General features: G+C 53.3%; 2 protein-coding genes across 2 annotated transcripts in view; one reads left to right on the top strand and one right to left on the bottom strand.

Moving 5' to 3' along the window:
* NME7 (NME/NM23 family member 7) overlaps nt 1–2,775 on the top strand; it is a 239,523-nt gene extending 236,748 nt beyond the window's left edge. Inside the window, exon 12 of the mRNA XM_059412395.1 lies at nt 1,600–2,775. Within this exon, the coding sequence (XP_059268378.1) occupies nt 1,600–1,638 (39 nt within the window). The 3' untranslated portion in view covers nt 1,639–2,775. The remainder of the gene's footprint in view (nt 1–1,599) is intronic.
* ATP1B1 (ATPase Na+/K+ transporting subunit beta 1) lies at nt 1,697–23,689 on the bottom strand. The gene is made up of 6 exons (XM_059412398.1): nt 23,458–23,689; nt 19,073–19,201; nt 8,033–8,188; nt 5,997–6,181; nt 4,302–4,382; nt 1,697–3,166 (listed from the first exon to the last, which is right to left on the bottom strand). The coding sequence occupies exons 1-6, from the start codon at nt 23,552–23,554 to the stop codon at nt 2,903–2,905; spliced, it is 912 nt and encodes a 303-aa protein (XP_059268381.1). The 5' UTR covers nt 23,555–23,689; the 3' UTR covers nt 1,697–2,902.
* Nucleotides 23,690–24,140: the final 451 nt, after the last annotated feature.

The raw sequence follows: 24,140 nt of genomic DNA, 5'->3' as shown, positions 1-24,140 counted from the left end.
CTGGGCCTACCTTTGAAAGACACTGCCTTTGAGAATCGCATTCCTTTATATTCAGTGTGAGGAATTGAGTACTTGAACTTGTGTGAAAACCTCTCCGTAGGATGGGAGGGAGTGGGCACCGTCCCTACACCCCAAAAGTGTGTCATCTAATAAGGGATGGACTAAACTGGTGAGGTGAGAAGAGACAGAACCCACGAGTGCACAGAGCTCGCGACCCAAACACACAGTGTATGTCCTACGAGAAGGCACGCTGCGGAGGTCTGAGTGTTCTCGTCACCCGCGGTCTGTCCCCAACAGGCAGTCAGCAACACCTACCGAGTCAGGGAATACAACCCCCAGCCCAGTCACCCGGCGGGGATGTCACCTGTCGTCAGGCAAGCCAGGTGGGGGTTTGCGGGTGGGGACTGGCTTGGGGGAGGCAAGATTTGGGCAGAATCTTGAGGTGACTGCGTGCTCGCCCATGCACGACCACGTGCACGGGGGCTGACACGTGAGGGCACTGGATTGAGTGTGACTGAGGTCGTGACCTTAGCCTAAAAACAGCAAACTACCTCCCCAGCCGCAGCGTGTGTTCCCAGACCTAAAGCCATCTCTCTTGTTCTATAAAGTCCCCACCTTTCAGCTGGACAGACACCCTAGAAAATGAGTTGTTGGAGCAAGAGAAACGTCTTCTCTTGCAGGAGCGACACCTCCTATTTCTAGACGCGTGGGTGCGGCGCCGGCATTGCCGGGGCGGCCGCAGGGTCTCCCCGCGAACACGGGCTCCCCAGACCGCTGCAGTGAAGCTGTGGCGTCGCTTCCACAGTCCCCCGTGCTGGTTCTGTCGTCGTTAAAGGGAATCCCAGCTCCTCCGGTGCTGAGCTGCCATCGCACGGTTTGCTGGTCTGGAGACAGCCTGGTCTCTGGTGATGCTTTTCCAGAATAAAGCAGGCGAGCAGCTCGGCGGGAGCAGGAAGAGCCGCTGCCCTGGGTCCACTCTGCCGCCCCACACGGGGTGCGGGCCTCGGGCGCGGTGGCTCCGCGGCTGGGTGAGGGGGAGGCATGATCACCCCAGAGGGGTCTCTTGGGGGCGCCGAGGACTGGGAGGCTCTGCTCACGCTCTGGCCACGCAGCCTTTGTGACAGGCCTCGCTCCCAGCACCGGGACGCAGCACTCCAGCGTGGCCCTTTCCCACATGGGTTCTGGGATCCCAACCCTACACTCACTCACACAACGGTGCTCCTCAGAAAGCTCAGTCTGTGTCACCACGAAGGCTGAGGTTGCAGCATGGCCAAGTACGAACCGCAAACCAAAGGCAAGGTATGAACCTTAACAGACCCTAACCTCAGACCTACCCTCGTGTGTTAACTGAACCGCAGACACCCCAGTGAAGCACTAGCAGGGGCCAAAGCTGCGTGTCTTCTAAAGTAAGCACAGTCCGCACCATAGAATCCTTTTAAACTTCACCTTTGAACCAAAACCTCATGGAGCCCCTGCCTCAGATGAACCTAGTTGTCTCTTTGGGAAGGGATGTGCTCTGGGCTCAGCTCCTGACCTCTCCAGTGAGAAAGGCTGAATTTCCAGTGAACTAACGAACTCCTTTATCTGTCTGTGACGCAGGTCCAGTACTTCTTCAAGATCCTGGACAACTCGGAGTAGAGAAAAGCAAAGAAGTCACAGCCGGAGCAGTAGGACAAGAGTGAGTCACACACGTGCGGAGTGTGTTCATTCTTTTATTGTCCGTTGTTTGAACCTGACCGCATACAAGATCAAGAAGAGCACTGTACTCCTGGCAATTATTGTACATGTTAGAACATGGATTTTGCAGACAACATTTAACACCAGTCTAGGGGGTACTGCATTGCTTTTTATAAAGTCCAAAATAAAGATTTATTTTCAAACAAGTGACTTTGGTTTATTTCATACATTACACTTTTTTCTTGCAGAAAAAAATAAAATTGTACAACTGCATAAATATAAAATTCTTCCACCATGAAAATGGTTAAAACATTCATAAAGACACAGCACCAGCATGTGATGCCTCCAGAGAAAGGAATAAAAGGAAAATAAAAGAAAATGTAAAGCAAATGAATTAGGCCCATCACCAGCCCAAGTGACAGGCGATCCAGATCCCATCACCAGCCCAAGTGACAGGCGACCCAGATCTCATACACAGCTTCAGATCGTACTGGAGGACAAGGGAAGAGAGGTCAAGACGGCATTCGATACAAAGCACAACACAACCCATCACCTTTTTGTGTTTTTCTGTAGTGTCACTTAAAATTTAAAGGGCAGTTCCCCCATGACAGCCCACCCCCTCCCCCAGCCCCAGGAAAGAAAACAACAACAAAACTAAAAGTAAAGACCCAACACCACAGGAGAAGACTATGGAGTGTGTTAAAAATGCTCATCGATGGGCCATTAGTTTTTGAAAGAGCCAAACTGAAAAGAAAAAAAAAGTACCATGCCAGTTTTATTCCCATTGAATATTTACACCTTGGACAGCAAACCTTGCTCACATACAGTAGAAAACAGATGCGATAAACATGGCTTGAGAAATGACCAGAGTGTGCACCTACAGAACTGTACATCACATCAGATCCACAAGGCAGCAATACTCAGGGGCCGGAAACACTGCTTACTACGAGTCAGTTATGGAATCATAATTTACAGTAAAAATGGGCACGTCCCAAGGCTCAATTTTTATTTTTTTCTTTTGTCATTTACAGTAGAATAAATATTTTGTTGCTATTGCTACACTTTAAATTTACATTCTAACCTATTAAATGCAGAAAGCTAGTGTAAAGCATATAGATTAAGTGTAGGTCCCATACGTATGACAGTTTATTCAAGACTAGTAGGTTTTTGTTTTTTGTATCTTTTAACTTTTTAAATGGCTAGTGGGAAAGATTTGTGCTTGTGATCAGCTCTTAACTTCAATTTTTACATCAAAGCGTCCCTGATAACGGTCTTTCTCACTGTACCCAATGTTCTCACCGTACGCCTTACACTCGACACGGATTTCAGTGTCCATGGTGAGGTTGGTGAACTGCACGGCCAGCAGTGGCTGCAGGTACTTGGGCTGGAGCAGCTTGCCGTAGTAGGGGTAATACTGCAGGGGAAAGCCGGGGTAGCCGCCCAGGCCAAAATACTCCACGTTCCCAACTTTATCCTTGTCTTCGTCTCGCTGAAAACCAGAGAGAAAGGAGATTTTAGTGGCTGGCAGCCTGGGTCACTTCCCGCGGGACCGCCCAGGCTCTCCATCCCATGGGACCGCCTGTGCACCGCTGCTGCAGGAGACCATCGGCCCCCAACACGGCCGCTCGGAGTGACCCCAGAGGCAGCTGCACACCAACTGTGGGAGGACACACGCTTGTCCCTCCCTGGCCGCCACGGGAAGTGGTCATCAGAGGAAACTCTTCACGTTACACAGGTGAAGGGCAGCGAAGGTCAGCCAAGCATTTCCGCAAAGCCAGCACACCCAGAAAGGCACCTGCCGCTGAAGCCAAACCCACGGGTGCTGGGCCCCTGAGTGGTCCTTGGGCGACGTTTGCTCCGATCATCTAACCACTTGCCTCTCACTTCCTTGCGTCCATTTCAGTGCTTGGCATATGTGAAACCAGCACCGTGTAGGGATTCCCTTTAGTCGGCCCTCTCCGGAACGAGCTGTTAGGACCCTATTTTTAGGTCTAAAGGGAACATATACTACTACCACTCTTTCATTATTTCTTATTTTTGAAAGAAAAGCCAAAAACTGGGGCACCTGGGTGGCTCAGTCATTAAGCGTCTGCCTTCAGCTCCGGTCGTGATCCCGGAGTCCGGGGATGGAGCCCGCATCGGGCCCCCTGCTCCGCGGGAGGCCTGCTTCTCCCTCTCCCACTCCCCCTGCTTGCCGCGCCACCTCTCCTGGACTCTCTTTCAAATAAATAACAACAAAAAACCTTAAGTAAAAAAAAAAAAAAAATTAAAAGAAAAGCCAAAAACACATTTTTCAATGTGAACTTGTCAAAAAAAAAAAAAAGCGGCCTTAAATCTTGAGCAGGCCGTGGGCTGGCGAAGCGCGCTGGGCTGGAGTCCCCCCCGTTCTGGAAACCGACGGTCCCGCTAAGGCGCCTTCGTGCTCCGGGGAGCACCGCACGCGGGGCGGCGCCGCCGGAGCCACGTTCCTCCTGCCCCGGTCACGCGTTCCTCTAACCGCGGCGGCGCCCGCACATGTGCGTGCACGTGCACACGCACACACACATGCACACGCACATGCACACGCACACACACGCACATGCACGCGCGCGCGCGCGCGCCCCCGCCCCGCCGCGGCCCCTCACCTTGCCCGCGCACTGGACCGGCAGGACGTAGGGGCTGTACTTGAGCGCCGGGTAGGCCTCCAGGGACTCGTTCTTGGGCGGCTGCGGGAAGAGCGCACGGTCAGGTGGGTCCGGCCCCGCGCCCTCCCGCGCACGCAGCCCGCCGGTCGCACCCACAGGCCCCGCTGCTCGCGGAAGCGCAACCCAGGAGCCGCGCACCGGACGGTGCGACAACGAGTGACCCCCGGCCCGAGAGCGGGGGCGGCACCGTGGACGGACGAGTCGTGGACGTTTCTGTCCCACAAGCCGGACTTGCTTCCGCGGGGAAGCGACCCTCCGGGGACCCGGGGCGGGGCCGGGGGGGCCCGGGGTGAGGACTCGGAGCGGGACCGGACGGGACCCGCAGGACCAGCCCCGGGGGCAGGCGGGGGACGAGGAGCGCTCGGTCCGAGGAGGAGCCACCGCCACCTCGAGGGACTCAGCGGACACCGGACCGTCGTCCTCCGAGTGCCCGGCGTCCCGCCGTCCACCTCCGTCGGACCCTAAGCCCGCGGCCCGCAGGACCGTCCGGTCGCCTGCCCGCGGGTCCCCGTCCGCCCGCGGGTCCCCGTCCGCCCGCGCGCCCGGCTCGGCCTCGGCTTCCCGGACGGGGTCGGGCCTCCGCCGGCTCAGCTGGAACTTCTGGCCGCGGCGCCACGTCCCCGGGTCACAAGCGCCGGGAGCCGAGCGGGGCGCCCGCAGACGGTGACCCCAGGCCCGGGTTCGGGGAGGCGCCGAGCTCGGGGGCCCGTGCGGTGCGCCACGTCTCCACGGAAGACCCGACGGCGACGGCCGTGTGCGGGTCCCGGCCTCGGGGAGGCGACGGCTCACCCGCCGGAGGAGACCCCGGACGCGGCGCCGCGCAAGCAGCTGCCCACGGTCCCTCCTGCGGTCGCTCCCGGCAGCGCAGCGCGAGGACCAGGAGCCGCCGTCGGGCCAGCGCGTGGCTCGGGGCTCCCAGCCGCCGCCGCTCGGGCGCGGGAACACGCGACGCCAACACCGCGCTTCCCGGGGCTCGGCCGGGGCGGCGCGCATGAACTCGTCGTCCGTCAAAAACCAACAAAACCCCGTGTCTTCAGATGGCCAGACCGTTCTTTAAAAGCTACTCTTGGGCTCCAGGAGAACCAAAACCTGAGCCTGTACACGCAGGTAGTTCTGAGACTTGAAAATACCTTTTTCTAGGTTTACCGTCAAAGGGTTCCCGTTCTAGAGTGACATCATGGAAGCGTTAAGAACAGAGGGACCGCTGGGGGCTCGGTTGGTTAAGCGGCTGCCTTCGGCTCGGGTCAGGATCCTGGAGTCCAGGATGGAGGCCCACATCGGGCTCCCTGCCCGGGAGGAGCCTGCTTCTCCCTCGGACCCTCCCCTCTCACGCTCTCTCTCAAATAAATAAAATATTAAAAATAAATAAATTTTTTAAAAAAAGAACAGAGGCGCCGGACTTACTCAAGACTGTGGCTCTGCCTCTCAGAATTCCTCTTGAGAAAAGGACATTAATGACCTAACTGTCCTGGTCCCCCAGGCCGATGCAGACGTCTCTGCTGTTCCTCTGCTGAATGGGTTCGAAGTGATCACCGAGTTTACTCTGAACCTTTACAGACTGGCCTCATGCCCATCCGCTACCTCACCCTAAGGAGAAAGGCTCCTCCACAGTCTAGGGTTTAAAGCATGACTTACCTTAGGTTTGAAGCCCAGAACTCGGTTCAGCTTTATTAGGACGCAGGGTTTGCCCTCTTTGTAGCCGTAGGTTTCATCATTTATTCCAGAGCAATTTCCCAACCACTCGAGCTTGAACCTGCAGACTTTTCGCTCTCCTCGTTCATTGTTAAATTCTCCTCGTTCTTTGATTTCGCTGGGCACATCTGGAAACAGAAAGCACGGTTGTCGCTGTGGAGCCACAGTGCCCTGGGCGCCACCGAGACAGGAAAGGGAGCCTCCTTCCAGCCTGTCCCAAGCCCATGCTGCTCTGTGTCCAGAGCGAGGGTTTCCCGCAAACCACCTCCGGTTCCCTTGCGGACAGCAACATGGGGCTGTACCCCAGGCGATGGCTGCTGTATGACCCCACCCAGGGCTTCCAGGTACCAGAGGATCCACACATGATGTCTGGTCCAGAGCCATATTTCTCTTCCCTTAAATAACGGGTTACTCGGTGACGTAGAAGACAGAGCGGAAACTGGCCGCCCGTCGTGAGCAGCCTCACTGACACGGGTCAGCTCCGGCTGAGCTCATTAGCAGGGACGTTGTGATTAGAAGGCAAATTAAAAGGACTGTCAATAATTTTCAGAACTGGCAGGTTTTTGGTCAGAATTGCCTGGCCATTGCTAGGCCACGGTCTCTGCCACTAATAAGCCTCTTAAACAGAATAAAGAAAGAACTATCTTTTTCCTTTTCAGCCACCATTCAGGATTTGAAATTTTTCTTATTTTTTGTCTTTTCAAGCTATGACTTCTTGCAAACATTTGTTCAACCAAAAAATATTGTAGTATTCTTGATCCATACCTCATAACAAAGCCAGAGAGAGAATACAAGAAATAGAGAATTCAAGGTTAATACAAAGCACCCTGCAGGAAACTGAGGCAAATACCATAATTTTTATATATATCTAAGGTCACAAAATAACTATTTTCCCTTTAAATGGTAAAGGGCCTCCATTCAGTTCATCTCCAGGAAAGCAATTCACCCTAATGATCTTTCATACAAGCCTTTAATTATTGCAAAAATGAAAACCTCATTGAAATCCTAATGAAAAATCTTAGGAAACAAACTGAGGGTTGCTGGGGACGGCGGTGCGGGACACTGGGGAGGGTCTGTGCTATGGTGAGTGCTGTGAATTATGTAGACTTGATGAATCACAGACCTGTGCCCCTGAAGCAAATAATACATTATATGTTAATAAAAAATTAAAAAATAAAAATAAATAAAAATTTAAAAAATAAATTACTCTTTTCAGAATGACCTAAAATTGCAATCACCCCATATTATGATCAAACAAACAGGGCCATGTGATGAACTGGTGTCGGTAAATGCTTGAACTGAGTCGGAAAGACTGAGGTCACCTCGTTACTCAGACATCTTGTCTCAGCGGGTCTGGAAACATGGTTGGATGGCGCACGAGGACGGAGATGTGTGTTCCCATCAGCGTTAATACACCCAAGAGCCACCTTTCCTTTACCGTTCCTTACTGAGATGCTCAGCGGCCTGGGACACAGTTCACTGTCCCTCCAGCCGAGGGCAGGAAGGCTCTGCCCTGGCCAGAAGTCCTGCTTCCTCCGTATCAGCGTAGCTGACGATGCCAAGGAGCAGTACTAGTGAGAGAAAGGCCCTACACACTCTTCCACAGGAGAAGGGGGCAGGGGCACGGGGAACAGAAATCGGGAAATGTAAACGGTTGTAGTTTCCAAAAATCGGTGGAGAACCGTAGCCGTAACTGTGGTCTTTGAGTGTGAGTGGTAAAAGGCAAATGTGTCCAGGAGTGTTTTAAAGCAAGACACTTTCCAAATGCACATAATTGTAATACTTGAGGCTACTTTGTTTCTTCCATCAGATGCAAGCCTGAATCAGTCTTCTTGCTTTAAAACAAAATGAAAACTGTCTTCTCAATATGGCCAGACTTCAATCAATTATTTCAAGAGGATTTTTCCATCATTAAACAACAGATAGAAATGGGAAATAAGAATTAACCAGCCACAGACATCCAAAATGAGTCTACTTACTGCCACAATCTTCAAAAATCATTTCATCCTTCTGGGCCGAATCTTTGTACTTCTCCAGGAACCTAACTATGTTGAGCACATACGCCTCATAGCTCTTGGGGTCGTTAGGACGAAAGGAGATTTCGGTCTTTTGGATCTGAGGAATCTGTGTTAACCCTAGACCAGACAGAAAGAGTGACACGGAAAATCGTTAGTGGGAAGGTGTCAACCAAGATCATTCAAGCACGTTCTCCACGTACCAACATGTTTCACCAATCCCACCTACTAAAAAGAAGGTTAAATTCTTGCTTCTCCTGTGAAGTCACTTCTCTGGCATTTAGATTAAGTACCTAAGTGCCAGTGACAGTGTCTTACTATCCTATATCATCTTTTTTACCCGGCAACGCTTCAGGATGGATAGTCCCCATTTTATGAATGAAAATTCTTGCACAGAAAGGTTAAGTGCTTGGCCCAAGGTCACAGAGGAAATAGCGGAACCAGAATTTCCACCCATGTGTACTCCAAAGCCTGTTATCTTCCCAGTACGTCCATATGCTCATATTCCAACAAACAGCGTAGCTAGCCAGCATTTCTCGCCGGTGGCCTTCCTCTCCCTAACCGCGTATAAGCCTTTGAGCACAGAGGCCTTTTCTACTTTTGGAACAGGCTGACGACCATTCCAAACTCTACCAGACTCAAGGCTACTCAACAGAGACATTCTTGTGGATCTGGAACCCCAACTGGATGGAACGGGATTTATGCAGTTACCGTTCCTGCTTTCCTTCTAGAAGCAAGTCAAGGGTCAGCCAGTATAAAATTCAAAGTATGACTACCTTGGATTTTCACTCTTTAATCAACAGTTTAGATTCTTTAATTTTCATATGCCTCTATCACCACAAGATTTCCTGGCTAGGATTTGCCCACCACACAGCACTACACAGGTACGCCGGCAGAGGCCTGACCATGGCCTTCTAGTCTCGGATGCTAGGTAAGACCCAAGTTGCCTGGTTACATTTAAATTTCAGATAAACCATGAATCAATTTTTATAGAAGTATGTCCCGTGTAATACTTAGATATATTTCTGTAAAAACCAACTCATGGTCTATCTGACGGTTAAATTTAATTAGGTGTCTTGTATTTTATTTGCTAAATTGCACAACCCTATTCTAATCCCCACCCCATTCCAGATGCACCCACTTTGTGTCAGGCACAGAAGGCGGCTCACGCCCAGAGCCCTTTGCCTTCAGCGAGGGGCGCATTAAACCCGCTGCCCCGTGGGCCCCACCCCAGACCTGCCAAGTCAGAACCACTACTGACAGGAGTTGAGAATCTCCACATTAATGAGCTTGAAGGGTTCCCTGAGCACTCCGGTTTGAGAACCAGTGCTCTGGTGGGCCAGAAGCTGCAACTAGCAATAATGATGCCAACATGATGAAGACATGGACATAAAAATCAGGCTCGGGGTGGGGCTGGGCTCAATGGCAGCTTTTCTCTAGTGATTAAGGATGGCTCTGAGCTTCAAACATGGTTAAACAACGTAAGCAGCCCAGCTCAGGGGGCTCGATGGGCGAGTTCTGCGGCGCTGGCTGTTCCCTAGAAGGGAGAAGATGGGGGTGAGGACAAAGAATGGGAGGGCCTGGAGCCAGGCAGAGGGGCTGCCCCAGAAGCACAGCTTCCCGGGTGACCCGGAGAATCCTCGGAGACAGGATCACACAGGAGCTGAGGAATCCAAGGGAAGAAAGCGTCAGTGATGACGAAGAGGAGCCACGGAAAGGGGAGCTAGCGGGATCTGCACTTACAAAAATCATCAGTTAAAAATAAACAAGGTTAGTACTATTAAAAGTATTTCTTAGATGCTCACTAACCCTAGAAAATTGTACGACTAAAGCAATTTAAGTATAGCCTGAACAATCTTTTTCTACATTTAAGTTAGAAAATTGGCATCGTGACCATTTGTAGCACAAGGAGACCATAAATAAAAATGACAGACACCTGTGAAAATGAAACAAAAGTGAGAACTTTCCACTGGGATTTCATGCTTGAGAAAGTATGGAAAACAGCCTCCCCCCGAAATGGGGAAGGCCAAGGGGGCCAGGCAGGGGTGCATTCCTGGTTTGACTTAGAAACGAGATGTTTAAGTCAAGGTGACACGCCTGGACCTGTGAAGGGCAGGGGAAGGCTCCAGGCCAGAGTCTCACAGAACCCAGGACGGGCTGTTTTCCTAGAACACCCCGGGAATCGGCAGAGAACGGAGCCTGACGGGCAACCACACAACGTCTACATGTGCGGCGTGAGCGGGGCGTGAGCGGGGCGTCCGGGCTCGGGGAGGAGGCAGGAGGCGGCCGCAGAGCCGGGCAAGAGCAAACCCGGTCCTCAGGAAGCAGGACGCGCGCTCGCCAGCCTTCCAGAAGCGGCCACCCTCGGGGACGGCGGTACGATCAGCGGCGATCGTGCTACAGTCCCTCAGCAGAGCGGGCGACACGGCCAAAACCAAAATGCTAGCAAAGGGTCAGCGAGCCCGGGCGAGATCCAGAGAGCCTCACCCAGTGAGTTTAAAAGACGAAGGTGAACCTAGAAGGTCAGGTTAGAGGAACACGGCGGGATCTCAACCTCAAGGTGAGTGTCCGGCTTCAGCTGTCCGGGGGCGCCTCCCGAATTCTCTCTCCCCGCAGCCGGCCGAGGACCCAGCTGCCAGCTGCCATCTCCCAGACTGGGTGACGTGCTCCTTAGACTCTCCCAGAGCAAAAGGGACAGCGGGAAGAGGAGGTGGCATTATGCAGTGCTTTTCACTCCCTCAAGCTACCAAGTCCAAGTTCTCTGCTATTAAAAGTGGCTGGGTGACATGTGTGAGACCCCAAAGCATAAGCATCCCTGAGTCAGGCATGTGGGTTCTTATGAGAAGTGGGTCCTTCGGGAGCCTGAGAACTGTGGCCCGAGCTGAGCTCCCGCCCACCCAGAGACCAACACCAGATTCCCGTCAGCAAGTGCCTCTACGGTTAAGAACCTGAGTTATGGAAACAGTAGGCATTATTACTGCACACACAGCGGTGCCACTGGCCTAGGGAATCTCTACACAGTTGGCCTCACGTCTCTCTAGATTGGGCAAAGAATAATGAAAACCAAGTAACGGAATCACAGCAATTTCTGCCTGAGAGCCCGAAGCCCCTCAGTAAGGACGGCTCACAGCCCAAGGCGCACGGAGCCTGTACGTTACCACGGGAGAGAAACGCAGCTCGAAGATGCCTGGAGAATCGTGACTGTGTTCTGTGCAGAGAAGCATTAGAAAGTGAGAGACCGAGAAACCAAAAGTAAAAGAGACAGCTAAGCCCAGGGTCTTAGAACCCTCGGACTTGCTGAGCTGGATTAGACCTTGAGCCAAGGCCACTACCATGTCCTTTCCACTTGAAGTGAAGCAGAACGCTGGGAGAGGGAGCCCCGGAATGACAGACCAACCCCCGGAAGGTCAGCCGTGCCTTCCTATCTGCTGAAGTTTAACACTGGGGACTCTGAAGGATCTTGCAGGTGTAGCTACAATAAGTCTTCATGACCCTCCTTTTAAGACACCCAACTTCTGGTCCCAAGATGGCTTCCAGAAAAAGCAGCATGCGTGGTTTGTGTTCCAGGCTTGCCATCAGCTCCTCTCTCTAAACCCTCACCTACAGAGCACATACACACATAAATACCGAGGAACCACCCCAATGTCGGGTTTGGGCACAGCCCCCCCACAGTGAGCACATCTGCTCTCCCCGCCCATGTCTGGGCAAGGTCTCACTCCATCCCCCACCAACTCTGCCTCTCCTTTTCTTCATCCAGAGCCTTCTGGCCTGAGAAGTTCTCTTCCTGGAAACTCTCAGAGATCAATCCCCTTGCCTGTTCTGCTCAGGATCACCTTAATTAGGAAAGTTCTCAGATGAGATCTTCTCCAAGCCATTAGGAAAATTCCTCTCTTCAAAAGTAGTTTCCCTAAAGCAATTAGATACATTCGAGAGGCAGATGAAGGACCCTTGATCGGATATCTGATCATTTACTTCCATTATCAGACTCACAGGAAAAGACAGAAAGGAATGGGATCAGATGTGGAAACTTTATTATCCGGAGGCCACACAGATTTCTGCAACTGTGACACTCTTCCAGGGCTATACAAATCCCACCTTGGGGACTGGCACCCTCACCAGTTGTGTTCACATGGGACTAGATACAATCAGCTAGTTCCTCTCTACGCGGTCCACTCTGTACAGCTGTGGGTCAGGATTTAGACAAGGATGAGCTTTCTTTCCAGTGGTAACTCCCAGAGGCCAAAGATAGCAGAACACCCAATCACCGGCTTGTGGTCTCAAGTTATATTCCAGGAAACAGATATAACCTTTTGCCTCGCCAGTGTTCTGAACTTGAACTGACATTCACCAGGCCGAGTTCTACACAGCTTTGCCCTAATAGGGCCATTTGCCTTAAATTACGTTTCACTTATTATTTAAGAAAACCACCTAAGCAGGCTGAAATCCTAACCTGGATATGTGACATTTTAGTACTGGGTTTGTATGAGGACGTCATCTTTACAGAGGATTTGGAATAAAAGAGAACAAAACAAAAACCTCTTCGGCTTTGCAGTTGCTTCTTATAGTTACATTTGACTTTCCTTGGTCCTTGGTCCCCCATCTCTTGAGAAACAAAGGAGGAAAACACTCAATTTCTGGCTTTAGTCGGCATTCGTAGCAGGAGGGGGAACCAGGAGGGGGAACCAGCCAGTAAACCAGGAAGGGAAAAAGACAGGGAAAGCTTTTCACTAAGAAATACATTGTGTCCAATTGGGTTTACAATGTAGCAAGTTTAAAATTCCTCAATTTGTGAGTCTGAAGTATTGAAACCAGAACATGGCCATTGTAACCTTGTAACGGTTACTCAGCTGAATCCCAAAGCACAGCTGCTTGTTCGTCATTTAATACACCCCCCAAGTCCCTAGGCCAAATTCTCTAAGTAGGCATCATTTTCCACAGAAACCTCCAGGAGGGCACCCATGATGACTAAGAAGGGCACCAAGACAAAGAAACACAAATGTCGGCATGCACACAGCACCCCATACCACGGATCTCCTGCACAGTCCACGTTGCAAAGTAATTTGCAATTAAAAACATTTGGAGGTATGATTTTATAGAACCTCATACACATCTGTGTGTACAGAGATACACATATACACCGTGCGTGCGCATGCACACGCGCGCGCACACACACACACACACACAACTTTCCCCCTTTAAGTGCCACTAAGATATCTAGGAGTTTTTGTTTTTAATTATTTTATCTCTGCAAGAATAGGATCGATTTACCTCACAAATATAGGGAGAGCACAGGAAAAAAAGCGCCTCTGTGCTTTCTGGAAAGAAGCAGGGGTTTTGCCTCACCTTGGGCTGTAGGCTCAGCTTTTGAGGAACTGCTGGGTTTTCTCCTTGGTCTAGCTGATGTTTCCATACACGACCCCCGGTGTATGGAAATCTCTCCTGTCTGAGCTAAACACCACATGCTTTGGCTGAAGGCCCTTCCCTGTTTTTGGAATAGCCTTCGTCACCATCATCAGACTTTGATCTACAGTGCTGTATTCATTTTCAGGTGAGCAGACAGATCATAATTTGGTTCAGGGGATCAATCTCAGAGGTCCCCTAATTTCACAGGGACCTATCTTTAGATATTTTCCTACAGCTCATAATTACGCTTATTCCTGATAAAAGATACCACTTTTACAATGGGAAAAGACAAGCAAACGGCCCAACCCTGCCATTTTACATTAACTTTTCTGTTAAATGGAAGGACAACCACATATAGTAGATACGGAACATAACATTCGCTAAGCGATCGAGAACCTCATACATATTCGATAATGTCTCTTCGTGCATGTGTGGGAGAAGCATAGCTTTTCCAGCCGGATGCCACTAGATGACAGACATCCCTATTCTCCATCTCCTCAGCTTCTCTCTAGTCCTGCTGTGTCAGACGGGCCCTGCGGTGGGCTGATCACTAGAATAAGCACACGGAGAAGCCACAGGCATCAGGGCCCCATCCAACGCCACGACAGCACACGGAGGCTGGCACGCCGATGCTCCTTGTACGACAGAGACCTCTCAAAGAAGCTTCCCAGATTCAGCATTTCCCCCATTACCCTCCATGCGTGGAATCTGTTACCCAGTCCCAGGTGTCAGAGGCCTCTGCTCTGCTCATTCACCACAAAAGAGCCCCCAGAGTAAGACTCATTTTTCTGGGGCCCCAGGAACATCGCGAAGTTAATCATGAGGCTTCCTGTGTCCCCAAGAGCTAACTGATTAGTTTTATCTTGGTCTTTACAAAGGAATAAATAGCCACATGGGCTGGTGAGCTGCTGACGCCACACAGTGGGGCTGGCGCTCTCTGAAGAAGGAGAAAATCCCAACAGCAACCAGGGCCCAGGGCGAGCCCAACAAGAGCCACGGAGTCTGGGAGTAAGCTGGCAGGAGTCCTCTGAGGCTGGGGAGGGAGGAGGAGGGGGAATGTGGGAGGCAGCAGGCCTGGGGAGCACTGAGCCTTCAGCACGTCTGCTCCGAGTGCAAATCAGAGGGAGCTAATGGAAACAGAAAAGGAAAACAAAAGCAAAAACAAAAACACCCAACGGGCACTTTGAAATAACAATCCCTCCAGTCTAGAAGGAAGCCCAACGTTTCCAATTTTCTCTTTGAAATGGGAGAGTGATGCAAGCGATGGTTTGAGAATCGAGGCACCCGAGACAGATGTAAGAATTCTGCTCAAGGGGCGCCCGGGGGACTCAGTGGGTTAAAGCCTCTGCCTTCGGCTTGGGTCATGATCCCAGGGTCCTGGAATCGAGCCCTGCATCGGACTCTCTGCTCGTGGCAAGCCTGCTTCCTCCTCGCTCTCTGCCTGTCTCTCTGCCTACTTGTGATCTCTGTCAAATAAGTAAAACCTTTAAAAAAAAAAAAGAATTAAAAAAAAAAAAAAAAGAATTTTGCTTAATTCCGCCGAGATTCGAACGGCAACGCCTCGTACCCTAACAGAAGACAGGATACTCCCTCGCACAGGCAAGAGGAGACCAAAGCTGCCGGTGCTGCAGCCGCCGGCCAGGCTGCACCCACCCTCCCTCCTCAAGTCTGGTTTCCATGGCAGCACAATCACGAGCTTTTTTTTTTTTTTTTTTTAAATTTTAGAGCAAGCGAGCAGGGGAAGGGCAGGGCAGGGAGAGGGAGGGAGTCTCAAGCAGGTGCCGCGCTGGGCGTGCAGCAGGACTGGGGCTCGACCTCACGACCCGAGCAGAGACGAAGTCAGACGCTCCGAGGGCACGAAGCTCTGAGCGGGCGTCCTGCCGACGCGGTGCCAGCTTCCCTTCGGGACAGAACCCAGAGCAACACGCGACTCAGGAGCAAGGCCAGGGGCGCACTCAGAGTGGCTCAGCAGGAAGGGAGGCGGCTGGCATCTCCCCGGGCGCCACTGATGCGCACGGACCATGCTGTCACCCCCCTGGGGCTCAGCGATGGCAGCCGGGGAGGGCAGCGCCCCCCTCCAGGTCCGGCCCTGAGCAGGCGGGAGATGCGGCTGCTGGGCCTTCCCGAGGAGGGTCCGCCACGGAGCGGGGCCTGGCGCGGCCGACCAGGCCCGTGTGGGTGTGTTCACGGGACAGACTGCGCGACAAACACGGTGTCACTCACATTTATTTAAAATTATCTTCAAGCGTGTTTCCTAATCTAGCTTCTCCCAAATGCTTTCCGTGGTGAAGCCAAGAGGCTGTTCACATTGTGAACAACCGCCAAGTGTGCAAGCGGCCCTGCTCTGCCGTCCAAAGCTCCCCGTCCAGAAACACGGGATTCAGTCCCGGGAACCGAACCGCGCCTTCCGATGCAAGAAGAGAGGTGGCTGCTGACAGCCCCACTCTGCCTCATGCCTTTAGCTTGGCCACTCTCCGCTCCCACCCACCTCCCATCCCGTGACGTCCGCACAGCACTGCGCCCATTCTGCAGACAGGACAACGGAGGCCTCGCACGGTCCGCCGGGCACGGACAGCGCAGACCACGTCCAGCTCCCGCCTGCTCAGGTGGCTTCATGGCGGACACGCGTGCAGTGGCTCACAAGCCTGGGGCTTTCATATTCACATTAAGCCACGTCACACAGCCAACCAAGCATCCATGACCCCCAGACAGAACGATTTGTCGGTTTCTGTCACAGTGGAGGTGCTGGCCCTGTGCCCTCAGGGCTGCAGGGCGACCTGTGCCATCGTCCGAGAGCCACGGGGACTCTGTCAGGAAGATGACGGCCCCCAATGCCACCAGTACTCAGGCCCATAAACTGCTCCTTAGGCTGTGTTTCTCCCCCTTAAATTTCCCTTCCATTTTGTGACTCAGTCCGTTCACGGAGACTGTCCTGTTCAGCCCACCTGCCTACCCAGTACCACAGACAGATAAACCCGAACGGACTGCACAACCACCGCTGTTCGATGCGGACACCTTTGCACACACTGCTCCGCCGAGGTCTAGCTACCAGATGTGCAAAACGCAGTCCACCCCCGGTCAGGCTGGGTCTGTACCCGCGCCCGCAGTTCAGTTCTAACAGCATCGCCGAACCTTCCACTCGGGAGCTTCATCTGAGACATGCAAGTCCCCCCGCCCCCGGCCACTCGCAAACGTGGAAGCTTGGAGACATGACGTGCAGTGGCCGAGGTGTTCCTCCAGAGTGTGCTCGGTCCGCAGAGAGAGGGCACGGCTCACCCACGTTCTTGACAGACCACAAGAGCGAGGGCCCAGTGAGGGGCCTTCAGAGCGTCTAGGGACTGTCCCGGGCTGCATTTCATGGCTCTGCTCACCTGACCCCCCTGCTCCAAGGCCACCAGCTTTTCAAGTGACAGTCATGTCCCTTGGGAGGGCAAGAGCAAAGGGACCCTGCCCAGACTCTCCTGGCAAGGTGGCGGACAAGGGGAGGAGGAGAAAGAGACATAAGGAAGACAAAGAACCCAGGCGCTGAGGAGGCGCTTCTCCTGCGACTCGGACTGAAGCAGGAGCACATACTTCCACGATGAGACACCAGCATTCCTCTGAGAAGCGACGGTTTGTCAGGTCAGTCCAACGGCTAAGGACACTAAATATAGGGACTGAGAATGTGTCTTTTAGGAAGGGGAGGGAGGCTGGGAGAGGGGGCGGGCAGGGCTGAGCACCTCCACCAGGAAGTTCTGGGCAAGGTCACTGGCAAGTCCCCACTTAAAAGGTCTGGCACTTCAGCCTTTTCTTTTCTTTTTTTAGCCTTTTCTCTTGGAAAGTAGAATTGCCCTTTCTGCAAAGAACACGAAGAAAATTTTTACTTTTATTAAAGGCTGACCCCCACAAGTTTGGAGAGACAAGCAGCCCTGCTTTACATCTAGGAAGTTAAATATGCTTGACTCTTCAGTCACCCTTGGCTTCGAGCATAAAAATTTTTTTGACGCGGCATCATGATTCAAGAACAGCTTTTCAATGGCTGAACAAGAGGAAAATAAAGATGGACACAAACGTGATGACGTCTATCACACCACCTCCAAAATCTAACAGGAGAGGACACGCCAGGCTACACGGTCACAAAGCCAGCGTCCAGTCTGTTTACTCAAGGTGCCGCACGCTCTGCGCACGCCCAGAGTTTCTGCTTCAGCCTTCCCAGAGACCCACCTCTTTGGGAAACTACTTGCTGGAAACTGTGGATCATTAACCAGGTTGAAGTTGTTTTATATACTTACATGTTTGTTTTCTTCCCACCGTTTCCAAAATCCCCTAGATCTAAATTTATCTGGCAATGCCCAGGGTTTCCTTACAGTGGAGGACCATGGGGCCTGGGGCCAGGGAACCATGTTCACCACCTCCGTACTCTGAAGATTTTCCTCCGGGTCTCTCACACCGGGGCCAGGAAATAGAGCAAGCTTGCAAAAAGCGGCCACACTTGAGTGAGGCTGCCGGCCCAGTGCCTGTGGTCAGGGCTGCTCAGTGCCGTGGTCAGGGCTGCTCAGTGCCATGAAGACGGCCTCAAGATTGTCACCTAAATACAGCTGTTACTAAACCACTGCCAGGGAAAGTGGAGAGGGGACACGTCATCACCACCCCCAGTGGCAGTCTCAAGGTCATTCATAATGCAGGAACCCGAACCTTATGCAACATCTCCTGTCTCTGGGTCCTCCTGACAATGAATTTTACAAGAGCCAGTGACCACGACCAGGTCGACGGCCCTTCTGTCGGCCTCAGGCGTAAAGGGCAGCGGGCTCTCCCTGGGGGCTCAGTGACCGGAATGGACACACACAGCTATGCACGAGGTGCACGTCACTCAACAGTGACAGATCACAGCTGGGCGCTCGTGTGGCATTTTCTTCCTCCTGGGGTGACCGCTCTTGATCATCCAAGTTTTCAGAGCTCAAAGAGACCGCGGAACTACAAAATGGGTCTAGAAAGCCGACAGGGGAGAGTCCTACGAAGCCAGTGGGCACGAATGCTGAGACAGGAGAAGCTGCTGCCGCTGGTGGAGGTTAAACTAAGCCGCGTCAGCAGCCGGTGGGAGAGCGGACTCCTGAAGCCACGGCTCCTCTCCTGTGAGTAATCGGCCATGTCAGAGCTTCTCATCATCCCTAAAAATAACTTCATCTCTCAAAACAGGAGCTGAAGTGGCTCTTTTTTTTTTTTTTAAAGGATTTGCTTGAGTCACAGGCCCCCTGAGAAAGTGAAAGATGTGCCTGAGCTGGAACAGCCCTGTGGCGACCCCACTAAGCAACCCCCTGGGCAGTGAGGGCGCCTCACGGCGAGTCACAGGCTGGTGAGTGCCGGCTCAGGCGCGGGGGAGACCAGGGCTCTTCGCCCTCGCTGCAGAGCTGTGACGACAAGACATCTGCAGCGCCCGGGGGCCCGCAATGCAGGCAGGAGAGCCGCCGCCCTCGTGAGCAGGTCCTGCTTCTCCTATGAAAACGGGCTCCATCTAATCCTGCATTACAGGCAGTTCTCAGAAAAGTGGCTTTTTTTTTTTTGAGTGAAAAAGTGACACCCGTTTTACCTCCGAGGAACTGAACATGTTCACCCTCCTGTTACCTGGGGGGGCCACGCGGTCCTGGTAGGTGGGCTTGAACTCGCTGATGGTGAGCAGCATCACCTGGATGGTCCCGATGAAGATGCCAGCCAGGCAGCCGTAGAATATCACGTAGAACAGGAGGATCTTAACTGCAAGGGGCATAGACAGAAACAGAAGGCTGTGACCCAGGCACACTCTGGAACGAAAGGCTCATCTTCCCAGAGACCAAGGGGCTTCCTTCCTGGCCTCCCCTCCAGCCTGTCTGCAGAGCCTCCTTTCCCAGCCCCGACCCAGAGCGTGAACCACATGCCTGCATGACGGGGTAAAATCAGAGACGGGCAGTTCCCTGTTACAGTGTGTGACTCTGTGTGTGTGTGTGTGTTGGGGCTAGGTAAGGGTAAGAGGAATGTTCGTCTAGAACAAACATTATTTATAGGACATAATTTCACTGCCTAAGTAAAAAAATTTTCATGAAGATCACCAATAAAATCTAGGGCCATGTTAGTGGGCTTATGCAACGCATCGCACATCTGACAAAACACTCCCCTAGAGGCAGGTTTTCTTGCCTTGTTGGTCCCCTGACATGTCAGTACTACATACAGGCTAAGCTCTGCTGCTTCTCCAAACGCTAGGATGCCCGCGAGTTTTTATGCTGGGCCAGAGCAACGAATGTCGAGAAACCCCAGGAAGCTCTTCAGCTCCTTTCTATCGCAAACCGCCCCCAAACCCGTGACATGTATTAGACACTGAGCACACACTGGGTTTTCCTTCGGGGGCACCAAACAAGGGCAAAACAAAGGGAAATCTTGTAGTCAAAATGACAGGCATGTTTTTCTTTCATCTTCTGACTGGACGCAGAATACGGACTGGCTTGATGAGCTGTAGCACCCCCCCCCCCCCCCCCCGCCCCCTACAGCTAGCTGGAGAGCAGGACGTCAGCTGAGCTGGCTACAAAAGCAAAAAACACAAAAAGCTAAGCACCACAAAGCACAGGGACGGGAATGAGGCTATCAGTTACTGGTTTACGAGGATTATCTCCCCGATTAGCCGCATAGTAACAGGCTGTACTAGGCATCGCCCTGCAGCCCGGTGCCAGCCAACAATTCCCAGTGAACCCAAGAACGGGAGCAAGTGAACCGTACAGTTATCGAGTCTGAAACAGGACTGCACGAAGGAGCCTTAGGGTTACTTCTAAAAAGCTCCAGATTGCATGCAGTAAATGCTGGGGTCCTGGGGGTAAAAAGTGCAGAACAAAAGATCGCTGACACGCAGGGTCCTGGTGCATGGTGGAGGGACAGAGGGAGAGGGGGTGGCAGGAAGTAGCCAGATTGCCTTTGGCAAGCATTTAAGAGCCCAGCTTTCCAATCAGCAAATACATGGTTCAGGGAAACCATGCTATAAATGCTAGTAAAACAAGCCAAATGCACATAAGACCAAAATGCTTAATCATAACCGTTTTCTTCCCCTATCCAGAAAAAGAAGAAGAAGAAGAAAGAAAAAAGCCAGGCCAGGAGCCAAAGATAAGGAAAAATGAGAGACTGCAGAATCCAGAACCACAGCTGCCCAGCTCAATCAATCACTGCCTCCCAGCAGGCCAAGGGTTAACTGCCGCATTCTGTATCCAAGTAGCAGCAAGGCTGTGACGTCAAGAGATCTGGAAAATTTTTCCAGTGAAGGCTCCTAAGAGGTGCGAGAGTTGGTGGTAGAACACGGTGAGAAAGGAACTGTTGTAACCTGTTTTTTGTGCACCCCCCACCTTGTCTCGGTTCTGAGCTTAACCACACTTGGCTCCTCCTAACAACCAGGGCATTTTTATACTCCTTGGACTTCAGATACCTAATTCTAACAGCTTAAGAAAGGACATAATTGAGGCGATAATTGAAAATACAAACAGAGCAGTGGAAAAATCAGTCCTTTCGCAAGCATGCTGATTAAAGCTGAATGAGACACAGCCTTTCCATTCTGCCTGACACCATAGCCTAAGAGAAGTGAGGGATTTTTCTCTTTTGCTTCAAGGTGTTCCTTAGCAAAATCTCCCCAGTGACAGCTGAGAGGTCAGCTGGTTAGAGGACTGTGAACTAAGCCAGACCTGTGCACTGGGCTCACCAACACAGATCACCAGGGGCTGCTCAAAGAAGAAAGCTAGACAAATTGTACCAACCAGCCAAGGTGGCACAGAGGATAAATTTAGAGGCCTTTTTTTTTTTTTTTGTATTCTTCAGCAATTTTTCTTCCTTTAAAAAAATGCAAGTAATATGGAGGTTTTCCAGTTAGAAAAAAAAGTGAGTACCCTTCAAAAAGGGTCACAGGCAAAAGGAAAGACTGGCCTCCTGGCCCAGCAGTAACCCTAACAGACATCGACCAACGCCTGCATTAACTCAATGCGGAGCGGAAACCACAGGTGATTTGCATGCTGCCATTTCTCCAGCAGGTGACAGGCAAGGCTCCTGCGTCCATCTTGGTGAAAACCTACCTATAAGCAAAACCGAGCCAAGGGCAACCTGCCCTCGTCCCAAGGGCATCCATGTTGGGCCCAGCGCTGGAAAAGGAGCATTTCCCCTTCGGGAGACAGCAATTGCTACCAGTGTCTCTGCTCAGAGAGGGTGTCGTTTCTTACATTGCCAGAGAAGAGCAGACAAATGAGCTCAAAGCAAAACCTGAATTGTGAGCCCAGCACCTGCACCTTGGGAAAGAGAAGCAACCAGACAAGCACACCCATCCTGATGTCCGCGTTCATTAATCCGTGTCTTCAGACCTTGCTGAATGTGGTATCAAGACATCAATATTAACACACACGCGTGCCTTCTCTCACATACGGAGGTGCTGCCCCATTACATGTCTTCCTATACTGCCTTACCTTCTAAAGCAAATATTATTCTGGAATTGGAATGAGGAAAGAAACCTATTTTATGAGAGGGGGAAACACCAGAGGACAAATTTGACAATATGCCTGGAAGCGAGGCAGCCCTAGGCCCATAACAAGGCTAGGACCAGATCACCCAGGCTGGAGCCTCCTGTGCATCTGGTTGCAGGGGGCCATTCGGCAGCGCACCCCCCAGGCTTCACTCAAGTTATGAGGAGCTGCCAGGAGATCACCCTGGCCAGGGGCTGTTCACCCTACACACACCCGAGTTCTTCAGGTTTTCCTTTCCGTGGTGAGAAAACTGAGAGCTACCTTTATGCAGAAACTACAGCAGGAACCATACTGAATAACACAGGCTCCCCAAAATAAAAAAAATATAAAATACGAGCCAAAAGCCATCACTTGAAAGACCTACATTTAATGCGATTCAGGAATACCTATGCTTTCCTGTAATACCTTGGAATACTATTTCACCTTGACTAACCTTGAAGTGTGATGCATTTTTAACCCTTTATTTTCCCATCAAAAGAGACCCACTAAGGGCTGCATTTTTTTTCTCTGCAAAAATCATATATGCTAGCTTCCTCCAATTCAAAATGTCAGCCAAGCCTTGTTTCCCTGACTCATTCTGCTGTGATGGCCACAGATCCTCCCCGTCAGGAATACTGCATCGGGCCCTGGCCAGCACTCCCCCCATGGCTGCAGTGGCAGCGCTAGCCGCGGTGGTGATGATGATGGTGAGGAGGACATGGGGGGGGGGGCAGTGATGCAGGAGGGGGAGTTCCCTTCTCTGCCTTCCGCAGTCACGACTCCTACAGATGTGCCTACAACGGTGCCCTTCAAAATGACCTTTAAAAAAAAATGTCACCCTTCCGGCGAAAGGAGGCGGAAAACAAGGTTATCTGACTTTCACCGAGGGAAAACCCATCCCATGCAGCCAAGCAACAGGCGGCCCGAACCCGCAGGTGGGCTGCATCCAGCTTTATGCCGTTTGTGTCTGCGACTGACCGTCTCCGCCGTGCAGCCAAGCTCCGTGCTCCGCATCTGTGTGCAGCCGCGGAAACACCGGACCTCACCCCGCTCCCGGGCCTCCTGGGCCCCCCGTAAGGGCTCCAGGGGAGGTCACTGGGGGAGTCTGACGGAGCGGGGAACACTGCGCTGTGCGTGGATCCCGCCACCCCCGCCCCGGCCTTTGGAGGGACATTTGGGCCAGAAAGGGCCGGAACACACAACGTCGCCCGCGTCCGACCCGACCACCCCCACGAGGTTCCCTCGCAGCCTCACACCGCAGTGGTCAGGGCTCGGGCAGGGCTGCAGGGAGCGGCGCGTCTCGTCTCCCGCCGCCGACCGTTCCCGGGGGAAGGGCTCGAGCGATGCTCGGACCCACCGCAAAGGAGCCGGACGAGACCCGCGCGCGCACCCCGGGGCGCCGCAGTCCGCACCCGCCGCGCCCGCGGCCGACCCCGCTCCGTGCCCGGCGGCCGGGGCTCGCGGAGCGCCGCGCGGGTGCGGGGCCGGCCCGGGCGCGGCGCCCCCACTTACACCAGCTGCCGCCGGTCCTGCCCAGAAACTCCTTCTTCTCCGAGTTCCAGATGAACTTCTTCCAGCCGCCCTCCTCCTTGGCTTTCCCGCGGGCCATGGCGGCGGCTCGGCGGCGGCCGCGGCGCTGCGGTGCGGGGTGCGGAGTGCGCGCGTGCTCCGGCGCTGGCGGCCCCGGCCCGGCTCCCCGCGGGCTGCTCCGGCCGCTGCGCTGCGGCTCTCCGAGTGCCCGACGCGCGCCGGCGGGGCAGAGGCAGGAGCGGGAGGCGGGGGAGGCGGCGGCGGGGCGGGGGCGGAGGGAGGGGCGCGGGCGGGGCGGCTCCGAGCCCCGCACCTAAGGGCGGACGCGCGGCCGCTCGCGGGCTCTGCTCGGTCCGCACGCGCTCGCCTCGCCCTGCGGGTTCGGGCGCGCGGCTGCGGCTGCGGCTGCGGCTGCGGCTGCGGGGCCCCTGGGGCGCTCGCTCGCCCCCGCCTCCGGGGACCTCTGCAGAGCGGCCGGGCAGGAGACGGCGAGGACGGACGGACGGACCGCGCCGCGCCCTCCGCGCCGCCGGGAGCCGAGGAGCTGGCGGAGCGCACGCCCCACCTTTACATATAGCGCGCCCGGGCGGTCCGAGGCCCCGCCCACAGCGACCCGGATGGCCAATCGCGGGTGGAGGGGGCGGGGCCTAGGGCCCGAAGGGGCG

Source organism: Mustela nigripes, chromosome 10, assembly GCF_022355385.1.
Source record: "Mustela nigripes isolate SB6536 chromosome 10, MUSNIG.SB6536, whole genome shotgun sequence".
Classification (NCBI taxonomy): Eukaryota; Metazoa; Chordata; class Mammalia; order Carnivora; family Mustelidae; genus Mustela; species Mustela nigripes.
This window is presented reverse-complemented; position numbering and strand designations above follow the sequence as displayed.